General features: G+C 40.2%; 1 protein-coding gene across 1 annotated transcript in view; it reads left to right on the forward strand.

Annotated features, from left to right (window-relative positions):
• Positions 1-18,517, forward strand: part of SGCD (sarcoglycan delta) — a 416,813-nt gene that overhangs the window by 180,867 nt on the left and 217,429 nt on the right. Inside the window, exon 3 of the mRNA XM_007452849.1 lies at positions 9,009-9,110. Within this exon, the coding sequence (XP_007452911.1) occupies positions 9,009-9,110 (102 nt within the window). The remainder of the gene's footprint in view (positions 1-9,008; positions 9,111-18,517) is intronic.

An 18,517-nucleotide genomic window follows, 5' to 3' on the forward strand; every position in this document is an offset into this window, starting at 1 on the left:
CCCGCCATGAAATTTTAATTCTACAGATATTCTGTGTGTGTACTTATACATAAGCATACTTGTGCTTTATACACAAAAAGAGTACAATTTTTTGTCACCCTCCCCCAATCACCGGTTTTCACCCATGGGGGACTATATCACCCTGGTTGAGAACACTTGCTGTAATATTTTGGAATCTGCTCAAGGGCTGGATCTAGGTTTTAACATCTTTGTAATTCCCACAGTACACCTCTCAAAATGCAACTTTACTTGGAATGAAGACATTCTAACACTTCACAACTATTTGCTGAGCACATACTGTGAGCCAAGCAATGTTGTAGGAACTGAGAGTATAGCCAACAACAATCCCATCCCTTCTGAAGCTTACCTACTAAAGCAATCTGTGTATAGATACAATTGTTTCACTCTGATCAAAACCAAGTAATGCCTTCCATTGAAACTGCTCCAGCAAGAGCTCATGTTGAGACCTGCTTACTAAAATAGAACCTGGCATTACTTCAAGCTTGAAAATATGCTGATGGAATTAAAAACCTGTTCCATGCTGATGCAACAGGAAAATGAGAGGAGGAAGATATAAGGCTTTCTTTAAATGAGCATAATACTCATTCTCAGCCCTTATCCCACAAGGGCCAGCCGGGCATCCCACAGCACTCAGGATTTTTTGGACACCTCAGTGTTTTGCCCAGCACTAATGGGAAGGCCCTTGGGAGCAGTAGTCACTGTCTTTCATTGGCAATGGCTGGGAGATCTGTGGTCCCTTTAAGTCTAGAAAAGGGATCTCTCTGCCACTCCTGGAAAAGGAAAAATTTGGAGAGGCTGGAGCCCTGCAGCCATTTTCCTCTGTGGTCCTAACCCCTCCTAGGGACACTGGCAGGGCAATAGTCTCTAGAACTCATGGTAACCACAGATCTCTTGTGCATTCCCAGTTGAAATATATCTCCTCCTCTTCTTGACTTCCTGCCCAACTTGCCTGGCACAGTCCACTTAATGAGAGTTATCTTTTACAAAAGATAAGAAACCTCATGGCTTTCAGGCTGCCTCTGCTTCTTTGCTCTCAAAATCTCTAAGCCACAAAGCCCGAAAACCTATTTGAAATGGTGATGGAAGGGGCTGGGGTCCGGCCTGAGAGATATGAAGAAAGAAACAAATTAATATTTCAGTCTATCATCCTGCCACTCTGAAATCTCTTTATTTATTCTAGACTCATCTTGCAGAAAACTGGCCATTTGAAACAACCAACCAGACAGTCTGGCCCAGATAAAGAATAAAGAGCAAATGCCATCATCCTTGGACCAGCTCAGAGTGTGGAATTCCCTAGATTCCACCCATCTCTGCTCCTGCCCCCAGGCCCTGTCTCCCCCAGAAGACCTTACAGGGGACCCCTCTAAATTTGGCCTTGCAAAATAATGGGATTTGCTCCTTGTATGTATGTGAAAACTCCTGTGTGCTGGGCTGGGGGTAGGCACTATACAGGACAGCAGAGATCGGGCCCTCACTGGGATGACAGTGGGTCCCTGGTTTCCCACTTCTGTCCCAAGTGTACTTTGTAGACTTTGGGACCATTGGCTGCACAGTGCTGGCTCAGTCAAGCCAGCTAGCCAGCTGCTAGAATCTTCATGCTTGCCTTGAAGAGTAAAGTTTTACCATTTGAAGAGAAAAAAAAATGGTCTATTTCTTTCTAATTACCTTGGGAATGACTGTGAATCTTCTAAATGCCTCTTCTGCATCTTACTGGGAGGGAAGTTTCAAAACTGACCTAAAACTCCTATCTTAATAATACGCACAGCTTCTTATGCACTTAAAGGTGGAATGGTTTCAAATAAGGCTGTTCTCAAGCTGTTTCAATGTGAATACAATCCAGTGTGATTGTTCCAGAGCTATAAAAGAGATTCTAATGTGAGAACATATTTAGTTGGCTACTCTAGTCTGCATTATATTATGTTTTGGAAATAGAGGCTAATCATAATAATTGACACTATTTGAAAGACCTTTCCCACCACACACCTTGGGCAGACCTAGGGGCTGGGACGGAAAGTGGAAAAATGAAGTGATGAGGCACAAGAGTGAGAAGAGTCTATGAATGGAAGAAATGAAAGGCATTTGGCAAATTGGTAGTGAGTTTCTTACAAAAAATGGTATTGAAGCAAAGGTTAAATTACTATTACAAAAGAGTTAATTGACTGTTGGATTAGATGAACATTTCTCAAATGTTGCTGCTTGTATTGCCTTGACTGTTCTTTGGCTATCTGCCACCTGTGTTATAAACAGCTTAGAGGACGGGCTGGAGGGACCGTGCCTCTTTCTCTCTCCCCACGGCTCACAGCACGTACTTAGGCACACAGTCGGCTTTCCAGAAATAGCAGGTGATTCATTCTGCTCGTGGTCCTGGGCATGGGAGGCAGTTGGGTTGTAATAAAAAGCCTTTAGACTCTGGGAAGGTGGAACAAAGGTGTTTGACCATAAGAATGGATGGCGTTAGTCTTGGGGCTGGAGATCACCCTCTCTGTAATCGCTGAGCACACTGACCAAATAAGTGAAAATCAAAGTGGCATTAAGAAATCCAGCTGATAGCTTAAATATATTACTTTTGCATACATTAGATTGGGTTAGAATAATGAGTAAGAGCATAGAGTCTGAATTAGAAAGTGTTGGGTTTAAATTCCTGATTCTGTCATTAACTAGCTGTGTAGTTGTGAGTGAGTTACTTACCAGTAAATTGTCTTATGTGTAAAATAAGGAAAATAATGAGTATCTCATAGGATCATTGAGGAGATGACATGAGATAATATAACATTTAGTATATGAGATAGTTTAGATTTTTTTTTTTTTTTTTTTGGCAGTACGTGGGCCTCTCACTGGTGTGGCCTCTCCCTTTGCGGAGCACAGGCTCCGGACGCGCAGGCTCAGCAGCCATGGCTTACGGGCCCAGCCGCTCCGCGGCATGTAGGATCCTCCCAAACCGGGGCAAGAACCTGTGTCACCTGCATCGGCAGGCAGACTCTCAACCACTGCGCCACCAGGGAAGCCCTAGATTTTTGATAAAGTTTGATTTTTAAAGTAAATCAGTGAAAATGTTTTATAACTTTTTAAAATATAAAAGGTGATTATAGAAAATTATAAAATACAGATAAAGCAAAAAGAAGAAAATAAAAAGCACTCATTTTAGGCATGCAAAAATAGTTAACCTTAACATTCAAGATTATGTTTTTGTAGAATTTTTCTCCTAGGAAATTTGCTTTAGAATTTTTCCTGTTAAGTGCATGTATGATTGCATGTGAGTATATATATGAATATGTATATATAGTTATGTAAGAGTGGCATGACATATACATACATATTCATTTGTTAATTGTTTTTTCACTTAATAATGGATTATGAATATTCACCTATGTTCTTAAATGTTCCTCTGCAAGAGCTATATCATATTCCATTATAGCATATTTACCCTTTCTACATGAAACTTTTAGTTTCTAAGTTTTCATGTTTTTTTATTTTATAAAATGACACTGTGATGAACAACTCTATAGGCAGGTACTTCCACATTTATATGATTATTTCCTTATGATTAAATTCAAGAAGTAGCATGGTAGTTTCAGTAACAATAAAGAAAATGAGATTAAAGCATGAAAAGCACAGAGTATAGTACATAATCAGCACATAGTAAGTCATCAATAAATACTAAGAATAGGGGATTCATGTGTGTACTGTAAGAGGGGAAGGAGATTTATTTGAAATCAGGTTGCTAATTACCCCAAATATAATCTTTTATTTAAAAATATTTAGGGGTTCTTGTTTGTTTGATAAACACACATTACAAAAAATAAACCAGTTTAGTTTACTTATAGATGTAAGTAGGATGTGTTATGGAGTCCAAGCTTGTACTGCCACCACACGACAGGCCAAGAAATTGAGAGAGGAGTTATTGGGGCAAGGAATAGTGACTTTATTTGGAAAGCCAGTCAAAGATGGTGGACTAGCGTCCCAAAGAACCCTCTTACCTGAGTTAAAATGCAAGCTTATTTTATGCTAAAAGAGAAGGGAGTGTGGCTGCTTGTTGCAAACTTTGATGCAGGAATCCTTTGTTCTTGCAGCTGTCCATGTGGGTCTGTTCACCATGTTCCTATAAACCTCTATCAAGACAATTGTTATTTTCTGTTCTGCAACTTTTTATCTTTATATGAATGGAAAAGTGTTATAGCTTTAGAGATCAGAGCCTTGAGAATGGGCTACCCCATATATTTCAGGCTGTAGGCAACATTCTTTTACAAAGGTGCAGAGCCAGCAGGTCTAAGCACAGGCAACAGAGCACAAGGGTTAGAGCTAAAGGAATAGATTCAATATGGAGTCAAGTTTGTTCTTCTCTGTTACATTTCTGTGAAAAGATCTGCTGGTCCAACTAATGGAAATCATCAAGAATAACCCAAAACATAATAATTGGCATAGCCTTTGTGTGTGTGGGGGGGTGCTGGGTGGATATTTTTCCCACTGTTGTGGGTACTACCTGCTGCTACTGTGATATGGACATGCCCTCCAGCATACTTCCCCTCACACTAGGTTTAAATGCCCAGTTTAGGGCTCTCTTGGCAGAAATGTCCCCACAAGTAACAAAAATAGAAGTATATAGATGGCCTGCTATCCATGAAACAACAATATTAACTGGAAAGTTCTGTTCTCATCCATAGGCTGAAGTGCTGTTATAAAGGGAAAATGGAGGAAAATGCTCATTCTCCACTTGGTCATTCAAAGCCCCTCCCCCGCCCCAGCCATGTTGTGTCTATACTGAATGTATTGAGGTACAGAGCACATGGCAGTGCTGGAGAGAAGACATGATAGACTCAAGTGAGAAGCTTCAGGAGTCTGAGAAAATGTAGCTTAGTGAAATAGGTTGGGTGAAAACTGTGGTGAGCTAGAGAGCATATGGTTCAGGCTGCTACTTACCTCCAGCCAATGGTGGCCACGTGAGAAGGCAGGCTCAGACTGGCCGTGGCTTTCAGTTGTCATGAGATGCTGAAAGCCTGGATTTTTCATTCAGATCTTTTCAGTTTCAAATGTTTTGGGGAAAATGTAGGAATAAATTTGTAAATGTATTTTATATATTTATTATATTTTATATTGCCTTATATATTTATATATATTTTAAATCATATATATATACACACACATATATATATATAATATATGATTCATTTAATTAAACTGAGTCCCCAGCTTGCTGACTGCAGGTCCGGGGATTTGTCAGCCTCCCTAATTTCCTAAGCCAATTCCGTAAAATGAATGAATAAATGTGTGTGCATGCATGTGTGTGTACATACATACATACATAAATACACAGACATATTATTAGCTCTCTTTCTCTGGAGAACCCTTACTGATACAGATACGCATGCACGCACACACACACACACACACACACACACACACACACACACACACTTATTTGGAGAAGAAAAAACATGGGGATGGGACTTCCCTGGTGGCGCAGTGGTTAAGAATCCGCCTGCCAGTGCAGGGGACCCAGGTTCGAGCCCTGGTCGAGGAAAATCCCACATGCCATGGAGCAACTAAGCCCATGCACCACAACTACTGAGCCTGTGCTCTAGAGACCGCAAGCCACAACTACTGAACCTGTGCGCCACAACTACTGAAGCCCATGTGCCTAGAGCCCGTGTTCTGCAACAAGAGAAGGCACCGCGATGAGAAGCCCACACAACGCAACGAAGAGTAGCCCCCGCTTGCCACAACTAGAGAAAGCCCGTGCACAGCAACGAAGACCCAAAAAATAAATAAATTAATTAATTAAAAAAAAAACAAACATGGGGAAACAAGGACAGAATCTAGGCTTCTTTGAATATAGTTTTATAGATTTGACTTTGGTTCCATCTAAATAGTTTGCAAACTTATAACAAAACATAAGACTAAAAAAGCAGTCATGGAACACTGAAGTGTGTGGGGGGGTGACGGATGAAATAATTGAACCTAACTGGACATGAGGTTGGTGGCATGACCATTCAGAACAGAATTATTTCAAACGACTTTAAAACTCAGCCATTTGACTCTACCTTCCTAATAGTTCATACTCAAGATTTTTTTTTAAAGACAAATTTTAAATTGTTTTTCTTAATCATACTGTTAGTATGGTAGTGGCATTGGTTTTTCTGACCCTGCTCTTTGTGTCTTGTGGGTTAAATCAAATGTAGTAGTAGTCATATTGGTGTTATTAAAAACAGGGATTTTTTGGTATGGAAGAAAGGTAATAACATTGTAAGATCCATGAGGCTAAATGAAAACCTTCAAGGCCTGAGTTTGAATTGGAATTTCATGTGAACTTATGGTATATTCCACTTAAAACATATATACAATTTATTTTCTAGCTCTGTTCACATAAACAAGGGCCAATCCAGTAGCAAGGAGCACCCCAAGCTCTCAGCTTGTGGTCTCTAAGTACCATTTCCCACTAAAATGAACCCAAGTTCTTATAAGAAATGGCTAGTTCCAGGCCTGGGGCAGGACATATGTAAGATAACCCTGGAACATCTTGCCATGCCAGAAGCAAGAGGGCCGTTAAAGCCTACTGGGTCATAATAAAAGGACTTGAAGAGGCCCCCAGTGAGCAGGAATAGAACAGTTAGAATTTCAATAGGAATAAAAACTGCACTGGAATGAACAAATCAAAATGTTCATAATGATATTTTTAAAAATAAAAACCTCATGGGTTATTTTTGGAGAATATTAGGTAACCAGTTCAGTATGTTGAAGACCAAGTCTTCAAATTGGTCTGCGTCCAGACCAAGTGCCTGAGTTGCTGCCTGCACTTTACTCCCTCTGATAAAGCGTTCTCCCATCCCCCCAACAACAACAACAACAACAACAACAACAAAAGGGCTTCCCTGGTGGTGCAGTGGTTAAGAATCTGCCTGCCAATGCAGGGGACTCGGGTTCAAGCCCTGGTCCAGGAAGATCCCACATGCCACAGAGCAACTAAGCCCGAGCGCCACAACTACTGAGCCTGCGCTCTAGACCCCGCGAGCCACAACTACTGAAGCCCGCGCACCTAGAGCCCGTGCTCTGCAACAAGAGAAGCCGCTGCAGTGAGAAGCCCATGCACCACAACAAAGAGTAGCCCCCGCTCAAGGCAACTAGAGAAATCCCACTCACAGCAACAAAGACCCAAAGGCCCTTTATTAATCAATAAAGGAGGAAAAAATCAAGCATCTATCAAGTTCCTATGTAGACTATAATTTAGGGTAAACATATAGTTGATGACATGCAATTTCTCTTGATAGAATATCCCAGCTAATAAATTAAGAAGAAATAATTATTTTATCACCAGTTTGAAATCTCTAGTGAACTAACAGATCCTCTAGGCAGAGATCACCAGTTGCTGATGACATCACAGCAAAAGATGTTCAGTGCATCCTGATCGATCATGTGGTAGGCAGAAAAATGCCCCCCACTCCAAAAACATCAATGTCCTCTTCTCAGAGCCCGTGAATGTGTTACAATACATGGCAAAGGGAAATTAAGCTTATGATGGAATAATGGTTGCTAATCAGGTGATCTTAAAATAGAGAGATTATCTTGGTGTTCCCAGTGAAATTTAAGGGTCCTTAAAAGTGAAAGAGGGAGGCAGATGGTTCATTGTCAGAGTGACTGGATGTGAGAAAGATTCAACCGACCATTGCTGCCTTGAATATGGAAGGCGCCACAAGCCCAGGAATGTGGGCAGCCTCTAGAAGCCAGAAAATGTCAAGAAATAGGTTCTGCCTTAGAGCCTCCTTAAAGGAGTGTAGCAGCCCCGCTGGCACCTTGCTTTTCCCCCTTTGAGCCCTGGGTCTGACTTCTAACATACAGATAATAAACTTGTGCTGTCTTAAGCTGTTGAGTTTGTGGTTATTTGTGATGGTAGCAATAGAAAACTAATATATTCCATTCTAGGATGTATTCTTTCTAGAAAACTGAGCCTGAATCTTATCAAGCTTCTTGATCTGTTGACTTACACAAAATACAGGGGACAGAGAACACATGACATGAAAGTATGGGAATGTTCAGCAAATCTAAACTGTGGGAAGTGCTATTGGAAAAGTGATGTTTTATTTATCAAAGCATGTTTATGTGTGTGGATGTGTGAGAGAGAAATTGACTGACTGAGGAGATTTAAGGAGATGACCTAGTATTTTACATATCAACCAGTTGCAGTAGGGAACTTGATTCAAACAAGCAGAGATAAAGAGAAAAATATTGAGATTCGAACATTGACACTAGGTATTTGATAATATTTATTAACGATTTTATTTATTTTTTTGGTGTGGTAATGTCATTATGGTTATATTTAACCAAAGGAGGTGGGTGTAGTAGCTAAAGTAAAGAGTAGCCATAAATTGATAATTGTTAAAGATGAATGACAACGTCATAGGTGTTTGCTATTTATCCTTTCTATTTTCATATCCTTTTGTATGTATTTTAATATTTGTATAATAAAATATTAATAAAAATATTAGTAAATAATTTGGCTCCTTAAATATTTTGTGAGCCAAAGACACCATGTCCAAAGGTTGAATTAGACCAACAGACTGCCAGTTTGTCATTTCTGCATAGTTTCAGAAATCGGACCTTTTACTTTAACCTGGGAAATCATCTTTTTCTCTTTTCCCCACTCATCTCCTGCCTCCAGTCTCTCGCCACTGCCTAGTCAAAAGGGTCTTCTTCATCTGTGCTAGTGAATGGCTAGAGGGCATTACTTACATTTTGCTTCTTTGGAGAATTTGCTCAGTTTTCCAAGACTGCTTGGAATAGATTTTCTCGGAATAAGTGAACAAAGAGGATAATATTCATAATCACACTGAAAAATGCCTCCTAGTATATCATGTCTTCATTTGGAGCCCCCTCATTCTACCTTCTCAAAAAAGAAAAAAAAAGGCAATAATTTTGTTTCAATTTTTGAAAACCTAAGGTATTTTGAAATTTGGGCTAATCGAATTTTTCGTGTTATCTCTGTGCCTCTCTTTCAGGATGGAATGGGAAACTTGAGAATCACAGAAAAAGGTCTAAAGCTAGAAGGAGACTCCGAATTCTTGCAACCTCTTTACGCCAAAGAAATCCAGTCCCGACCAGTAAGTTTCTGTTGCAAGAAGAAGGAATTGTTCTTTCTCTGGAATCTAAATCTGGGGGAAATTATCTTGCTGTTGGCTGAGTACAGAAGGTTGGGGGCAGGGGTGGCAATGCAGGTAAGTGAGATGCTTTGGAATATGAAATCTTGAGTGTAATCACCACCGTGGCACTGTAGCAAATGAGATGACCTCTCTGCGCCTCTTTCCATCCCTGCCAAATAGCAGGTGATAACCTTTATTAACAAACTTTCTAGATTGTGCTGCAAAGAAAACAAGAAAATAAATGCGGAAATGCCTTCAGTACTATACAAATCCAAGGAAGTCTTGCTATTGCTTTTAATTGCCAAGTAGTTCAAAGGCATCTTTAGAAATAGTCCTAAAGAGCTAGAAATTTATTTTTTATGAAGAATTTGGACAGTGTAGCCAAGGTTGATTAGAATCAATTTAATATATTACAACTATGCTCAGAATGGTATCTAAATGATCACAGTAGAGTGTGTGCTCTGTCCCATGCACTTTGCTGCTTTGACGGATTATCATTATCTAATGTAATTCATAGATTAGTCCACTGGGCTGGTGATGATTGTTGCCTTCATTTTACACATTGAAGAGCTGAGGCTTAGAGAAGTAGTTTGTCCAAAGCCACATTCTTATGAATCAGTAGAGCAAGGATTTCAACTCAGGAAATCCAATTCTAAAGCTTCTCTGTTAACCCACAGCCTCCTACCAAAGCTCCTTCTCTCATTCTGTTGTTTTTTTTTAAAGTCATGATGGAAGTGATTCCTAGACACCTTGATTTTATTAACCAGTATTATCAAAATTAATTTTTGTTTTTGAGTATATTTTGGGGTTGGTTGTTCTTTGGCTTTCAATTTTGCTTTTTGGTGGGGTGGTGAAGTATGCTGGTTGAAAAGTATTATTAATGTATTTGCTCTGCCTGGGACTGGTTCGCATCCACCTGTGAGCAAAGAATAACATGGAAGTTCCCCAAAGCATCATTTGTATTGTGTGCATCGATGAATGCAATTAATGAAATTCAGCAACTTGATGCAGTGGGTAATTTTATCTGAGTGCTATCTAAACTACTGAATTGCATTAAACTGAGTGCAACTGCTGAATTGCCAGTAAGTTTACTTTCTTCTGTGCCTGGTGAAAGGGAGGGAGACATGATGTTAAGATCAGCAAGAAGAGCAAATTATTTCAGCTACCCAATCAGTGATTATGAAATTTAATGGGGAAACCCGTAGCATATTGGCTTAAAGTACCAAGAGTATTATTATAAACTAGTATTAAACTAGTTTATCTCACTAATTTGGACTGGTCATTTCTTTCTTATGGTGTTGGATCTTTCTCTGTAAATATTTTCAGCTTTTATTTTTCTTCTTTTTTATAATTCTTTAAAAATGTAAAACCCGGGCTTCCCTGGTGGCGCAGTGCTTGAGAGTCCGCCTGCCGATGCAGGAGACGCGGGTTCGTGCCCCGTTTCGGGAAGATCCCACATGCCGCGGAGCGGCTGGGCCCGTGAGCCATGGCCGCTGAGCCTGCGCGTCCGGAGCCTGTGCTCCGCAAATGGGAGAGGCCACAACAGTGAGAGGCCCGCATAACGCAAGGAAAAAAAAAAAAAAAAAAATGTAAAACCCATTTTTATCTCAAGGGCCACAGAAAAAATAGGCTGCAGGCTGTAGTTTGCCAACCCCTCTAACCTATATTAGCGATATTTCCATAAGTGTGTAAATGCTCAGGCTAGATTTCATATGGTACAAGAGAGCAGATTTTAAGGTCATGGGTAGAATAGTTGATATGTGTTAAGTAAAATATCCCGAAATACGTTTCCTTGGTGGAGAATCATAGTCATATAAAGGAATTGAGACATGTGACTTAGAAGACTTGAAAAAGGGTACCTGGTATATCTCTTAGGCCCATATGCAGGAACCGGACTCTTAGAAAATATGTCAGCCAGCCTATCTGAAAATCAGTAGTCATCTGATCCCAAGTCAAAGATACACTTGATTAGAAGCTTAAAAAGTAATGCCGATCATGAAAAACTTACTTTAATATTGAAAAAGCAGTGAGTTAAATCCAAGGCTTTCAAATCCTTGTTTAAAGAAAATTAAAGGGTTAAAATTCACTACTTTTTCATTGTTCTTCAGAAAGTATTTTTCCTTTCAAAAAATAAATGCATAAAGCTTTTAGCCTTATATGTTTCTGATAACAAAATAAATGTGTTCTAAATGAAGAAAAGAAGACATGCACATATGCATATATGTTAACATCCACCAGAAAGTCTTGTGGCCTCTACCTGAAACGTGTACGCACATCCATCCACTCTTCTCTATCACGTCACCCCCCAGTTCAAGCCACCATCCTCTCTCACCTGCACCATTGCTATAACCTCTTCTGTCTCTGTTGCCTTTCACTCTTAGCCTCATCATCCAAATTGTAGCCAAAGTAGCCTTTTCAAATATGAAGTCTCTCCACCCCTTTGCAAAGGATTCTCTGTTAACTTCCCATTGTACCTAGAATAAAATCCAAACTTCTCAGTAAGGTGAAAGAACAAGATTAGAAGCTAGGAATTTTGTCTGTAGGGCTCTCCTTCCCTCAAACACAGGGATTATTGTCTCCTGAACAAAATTGGGGTTCTTGGAGCAAAGACGGTAGAGGGAATGATTGGTGAGCATGTAACCAGTAGAATTTGCCATGCTTCTTGAATCATAGCCTCACATGATACTTATGAGAACCTCACATGTAGTAGCTTTCTATTCTCTACTCTGGCAGCTTCAGCTTACTGTTTTGTTGTTGTTGTTGTTTTCTGACGTTACCTGACCATTGCTTACATGCCACCTCTGGAAGACTCTTCTCTGTAGAATTATCTGCACTATCACTTTGCCATGGATCACAGCTGTTTCTCTTTCATGGGGTGTCTCCTTCTGTTTTTCCCATTAAAAAGAGATCAGCGTCCAGTGAACAAGATTACACAGCTCTTCTAAGTGAGGATAACTAATGAAGCAACACTTGACTTCATTTTGGTTTTGTGTCTCATTGATCCGAGAGGAGCTGAGATTGTTTAAGCAATCCACACCATGTTCGATACAGTATCCATTTCATTATTGAAGGTTGCAAACTTGGTAAAGTCACTACAAACTGATTAGTGTGATAGCAATCTCTTAGGAAGATAGATTAATGAGAAAATGTTCATCTCTATACAAACTCCCATCTGGGAATTGAATGAAAGCCCTGGGATTCTCTAGCTTTAACTACATGGATGCATAGCTTCTAAGTGGTAAAGTGTCATGACACTCAGGAAATAGATTGAAAACGACACACTAAATTAAATATTCTACCATTACATCCAAAGACCACCCTGTCCCTAGTAATTCTACTTGAATGCGTTAGCACAGAAACTTGTAAAGTTAAGGGCTTTAATGCCATAAAACTGTATATTTAAATCCCATTTCAGTGTAGTAGGCATCTTTATAATTGCAAAATACAGCTACAGATTTCTGACAGAAGCTACTAGTAGATAGATTGAATGCATGAGTGCTAGGAGACCTTTCATCCCAAAATATCATTTTGGACAAAAGTGGCAGATCCCTACTTCTTCAGAGAGGCATCTTCCCTTGCTTCCCATGATGCTGGAACTAGATGGTGCTTTTGCATAACTTAATGTGAAGTGACAAGAGAAGGGAAAGCAGCATTTATGGAGCACATACTAGTCCCAGGCCTACAGAAATGGGGAAGTTGCACAGTGCATTTATCTCCTCCCCTCAAGCTATACGTGGGGTGGGTATAGGGGTTCTAGCCCATTGCTATATTGAACTTAGAAGTTTAGGAGAGAAGAGAATAGAAAGAAAAGTTGTAGGAGGGGTACAAAAATGAGTTTACTTTAACAGAATAAAATAGAAAATTATTATATAAAATTTAAGGTTATGTCTTTCAAACTTTTTAGTCTATAAAAACTCACATATTTTAAGATGTTCTACCTACCGAAAAGCTGTGTATAGAATAATGAAATCATATGTAAATGGGGTTCTTAGAAGCTGTCTATACCAAGAGACAGTATAATACCACGGTCAAGCTCATGTGCTGTATCACTGGATTGGGGTGGCAACCAGTGCTACTGTTTGACTGATGAGTGATCTTTGAACAATTTCTTAACTTGGAAAATCTTGTTTTCTTACCTATGCAACTGAGATGATATTAATACCTATATCACATGTGGTTGTAAATAAGTAAGATAGTGTTTTAGTGCCTAATACAGAACTTGACATGAAATGAGTGTTCCAGAAATGGTCATTCCCACTCTCACCCCCATGTCTTGATGACGATGATGTTGATGATGGCAGATGATGATTTGATTTCAAGGACAATACTTTTCACTATCTACATCATCATCATGTAGTGCAAATCTCATCTGATGTTTGAACGTCCTTCGAACCAAACGGTCTTGCATCCTCTTCTTGCATGTCTTCTTAATAATAAACTCACAAACTTAATCATAAACTCAGTGAAAATCTCTTAGGAAACCCATTTCATATTCAATAGCTTTTAGTTTTCAATTTTTCTTTCACTGAGTTACACTCTTCTAATGTTCAACTTTTTTTCTCATTCTTCTGCTTAAAAATTTTGCTGGCTCTGGCACTCATAGATTACTGGTAGTCTTTCTGAAAAAATAGTTTTCAATATATCTTAAGTACCTTAAAATGTTTATACCCTTTGATCCAGGAGTGACGTTTTCACTCATTTTATGATACCAAAAAAAAAAAAAACCCTATAATAAAATATTTAAAGATTAGGGCTTCCCTGGTGGCTCAGTGGTTGAGAGTCCGCCTGCCAATGCAGGGGACGCGGGTTTGTGCCCCGGTCCGGGAGGATCCCGCGTGCCGCTCAGTGGCTGGGCCCGTGAGCCATGGCCACTGAGCCTGTGCATCCAGAGCCTGTGCTCCGCTGCAGGAGAGGCCACAACAGTGAGAGGCCCGCCTACCGCAAAAAAAAAAAAAAAAAAAAGATTAATACACACATATACCAGTGCTTTATAAACACTAGTCTGAGTGTTGGTTCCTAGAAAAGCCTGAATTCCACCTATAAAATGGATTTTGAGGGTATCCCATTTTGTCAATGTTTATGAAAGTTGAGAAACTGCTATATGCTTGTTGAAACTCTGAGCTGGTCATTCTCACCATGGATTTTCACATCTATGTCTATCATCTCTTTGTTTTATGGAAAGCTGAGTTTTAAAATTCCATTTTGATTTTAGTATGATATGAATTGAGACTTATTCTATCAGCCTGAATTAACAAGCCATATCTATGCTGGAAGTTGAAAGTCCCTAAGAATTCAATTAGACCAGTGACTTCATTTAATATATGGGGCCCTCAGGCCCAGAAAGGAGGTTGAACTTACCCAAGTTATGCCCAGCAAAGTCAGAACTGAAATCCAGTATTGCAGTATTTTCTTCCACATCAGCACACAGTGTATGTGGTAATTAATTTTCTCATGACACTGTCTTTAGTACAATAGGTTGAGTTATACATGGCCATTTCCCTCTCATGGGGAATAACTTACTGCAAAGCATATTAAGTTCCTGAGAGAATTCACAAGCATTAAAAAAAGGAAACTGGAAACAATAGTGGATAGTGCAGGAGGACCAAGCTTAATGATGGCTGACCTAATCACTGAGATGATATTCCCTACTTTATCAAGTTACTGTGAGGGTTAAACAAAGTAATTTAAATGGCCCACCTTATGCACTATGAAGTTAACTATTGATATGAAGGCTTATGACAAGTTGCAAACTGAATCCTGCCTAAAGATACAGTTTATGTGCCTCACACATTGTTTTCCTTTGAATGTTAATTTGTTTCTAATATTTAAATATCTGAAGATTTGACATTTAAAAAAATCTATATATATATTATTTTCGTGGTCTGATAAAGTATTTTTTATTTATTTAATTTTGCTGTGTTGGGTCTTCGTTTCTGTGCGAGGGCTTTCTCTAGTTGTGGCAGTCGGGGGCCACTCTTCATCGTGGTGCGCGGGCCTCTCACTATTGCGGCCTCTCCCGTTCGGGAGCACAGGATCCAGACGCGCAGGCTCAGTAGTGTGGCGCACGGGCTTAGTTGCTCTGCGGCATGTGGGATTCTCCCAGACCAGGGCTCGAACCCGGGTTCCCTGCATTGGCAGGCAGATTCCTAACCACTGCGCCACCAGGGAAGCCCTAAAAAATCTATATTTTTTGATTCTCACCAAAAAACCTCCAGAAAATCTGGCAGAGTGGTTTGATATTCATAAGGACTAGAGCCAAGTAGACAGTGCCTCCTTTAGATGCATATTTGTTCTTCATTGTGCCACAGCATCCATCCGTCACCACTGTCTCATACCCCACCTGTTTAGCTTGTTTATATGATGGGCCCCTGAAATCCCTTGGGGGTGCACAGCCCCTGGTTTATGGTATTGAGAATGTATCTATCTCATCATGCAGGAGTCCAGAAATTAGGTTGACTTCTTAGGATTCGTAGTCACTCATGACTCACTTCTCCTCACTTCCTGTGTCTCTCTCTTTTACACCAATTTCTCCTAGTCGTCTGGCTCCTGTGGGTTTTGACATAGTATACAAGCTCAATGGCAAGAGATAGCAGTCTCAGAGCTTCTGGAGGCTGAGGTTCTGGCCCACCAGGGCCATTCTCCACCCTGAGTCTCCTAGGGCACGCCTCTTTTTTGTCTTTCTTCCTTTAACCATAACAGAGCATGACTGGGGAAGAAGCAGACAAGGGGAAGAAAGTTGAAATTTTGGATTGGGCATGAGGCAAAATAAAGTAAATGTAGGTTAGCAGACAAAGCAGAAGTTTTGTCTGAAGAGGCTCCATCGACAATTTAGTTACAACGAGAGGAGCCATGTCTCTGGTTGGTTTAGAAACCAACCGAAAGCCGTGGCGTCTTCTCCTCAGCTTCAACTCCCAGCTGAACACACTGCACACAAAACAGTGTTTTCCACGCCACTTGCATGGGACACGAGCATCCTGCTGTCTTTAATTAAGAAGTTAACTGGACCATGAAGTATTGCCCAAGTAAATAAAAGTGATTTGTACTGAGTCAAAGGGGCGCACTAGGCATCTTTGCATTTCTTAGCTCACACATAAATTATGGAGATTATTAAAAATTGGAAGGGTCATCTATAAGCCCATCTGTACTGTGAAGCAGATTACCATTCCTGAAATGTATTTGTCTTTTTACGTGTCATCATTTATCATGGACAACAGGGTGAAGCAGCTGCTTGCTTTTTTCTTTTTTTTGTTAAAAAGAAAAAACCAGGCACACAAACTTTGAATAGGCCAGTGTTTAATGCTTTGGTCCTTTTGTTTGTTTATCCTGGGAAACAGAGATAGTTATTCAGAGGTTTTTGGTTGCCTTAGCATTAAAATGGGCTGATGGGGTTTTTGTTCTTTCTTTAATTTTGGAAAAATTGACTGTGTGTGCTTCTCTTGAATGAATATCATGCTGGAAATAGACGAGTTACTGAGGACTTTGGTTAAGTCTCAGTCGTAACTCTGTCAGCTGGAGTTTTCTTAGAAGAGGTAGGTCTGAACTTCAAATGAGGTTGAGAATGTCTAACTATATTGTTTGAGGGCCATTGGGCAAGTAGACTGCAGCCCAAATTTTCTTGTCTGCTGTGGTGACCAAAGTTGCACCATTAGAATCTCAGTTATTTGAAGACTCAGAAATTTGTATTCATGCCAGACCCCGACTGCAAGTACTCCTTCCCCTTATGCACATAGACATTTCCACAAAGGATTTGAAATACAATAGCTTGTGAGAAATATGTACAGGGCCAGAGCAACAGAAGATATAATAGGTTAAGAGTAAGAAAAGATACAATAGGTTAAGGTCAAGAAAAATATAAAGTAGAATAAGAGGCAGAGGTAGGGGCACTTTAATAAATACAGGAGACAGGCCAGAGCGTGCGTGCAATTCTCGCTAAGCCTGGAGCCTGGTTATGAAGTTTCCAAACCGAGAGGCACAGTCACTTGGATGAAACCTTTTGTCTGTACCTTCTAGAGATTAACAGAATGTACTGAACGGGAGGAGAGTTACAGCTGACGGTGGGTGTTCCAGAAAGTACACTAGATTCCAAGTTGGGGAATCTGGATGCTCTTCTTGTCCTGCTGGGGTGAGCACCGAGCTCTGGAGCAAGTCGTTCCTCTTGGCTCTCAGTGTGTCTGACGTAAAGAGGTTGGGCACGCTCTGTGGTTTTCTACAACATTGTTTTTAAAGCCGTGGAATCTTTCTGAAGTCAGATTTTACTTGGAACCCCTAAATCTGGACCACATGGAAGCTGAGCTCCTATGGCTGGGCAGGGGCTGGGGTGCTGCAGCCCATTGCGCTGCCCACCCGGTCTCCCTGTCATCAGCCACAGGATGCCCAGGCCCTGGGTGGGGGGCCCATGCACCACAGTCCGAAAACACCAGGCTGGATGAAAACCTAGCCTCGCTCCATCCAGGCCTCTGCTCAAATGGCATCTCCTGACGGACAGCTTCCTTGCCCACCCATTGAAAATATATCCCTTACCTAGTAGCTTTTTATTTTCTGCCATTATATTATACCCTGTCATATTACTTAGGCATATTAATTTCTATTTATATGTCATATGTATATATTAAATGACTAAACATTTATGTACTTACCTGTTTGCTTCCCATTATTACTGCATAATCTCCATGATGGCAGGGAGCGAGAAAGGCAGTTGTTAAGTGACGTGTAAGAGCAGGCTCTGGAATGCCACCTCCCTGGGTTTAAATCTTGGCTCCACCATTTACTATCTGTGTTGCCTCAAGCAAATTACTTGACCTTTTCTGTGCTTCATTTTCCTCATCTGTAAAACGGGCCTAATAGCAGCACTACCGCATAAGCGTATAACAGGATTGTAAGAGTCCATTTATTTTACATAATTCTGTAAAATGTATTAGGTAAGTGTTACTGTTTGTAGAATATTGCTTTGAGTATAAAGCACTATATAAAATTTCAGTATGATAATTTTTGATCATTAAAATTTGTTAGTATTATTATTTGCTTTGTTTATCACTGTTTCCCTGGTTTCTAACTAGTGCCTCTCATATGGAAGGAAAGCAAATTGTTGTTGTCGTTGATTGTTTGGCTCTTTGAATAAATGACTGTTCTCTTAGGATCCTTCTAACTCAAAGATTCTCTAAGAGCCTCTCAGGTGGGGAGATAAAGACAAATTTCTCTTTTATAGGAGCTTTAGATTGAATAAGTTTCTTTATCAGCCTCATACTAAGTATTGTGTTACGTAGAAGACGGCGTGAGTAACTATGTGGTGGGAGACCATGGGGGAACAGGACAGACAAGGTGGAAGAGGTAAAAGTGGTACTAAAGGTACTGAAAGCCCATCTTTCCCT

Source organism: Lipotes vexillifer, unplaced genomic scaffold (assembly GCF_000442215.2).
Source record: "Lipotes vexillifer unplaced genomic scaffold, Lipotes_vexillifer_v1.1 scaffold697, whole genome shotgun sequence".
Lineage (NCBI taxonomy): Eukaryota > Metazoa > Chordata > Mammalia > Artiodactyla > Lipotidae > Lipotes > Lipotes vexillifer.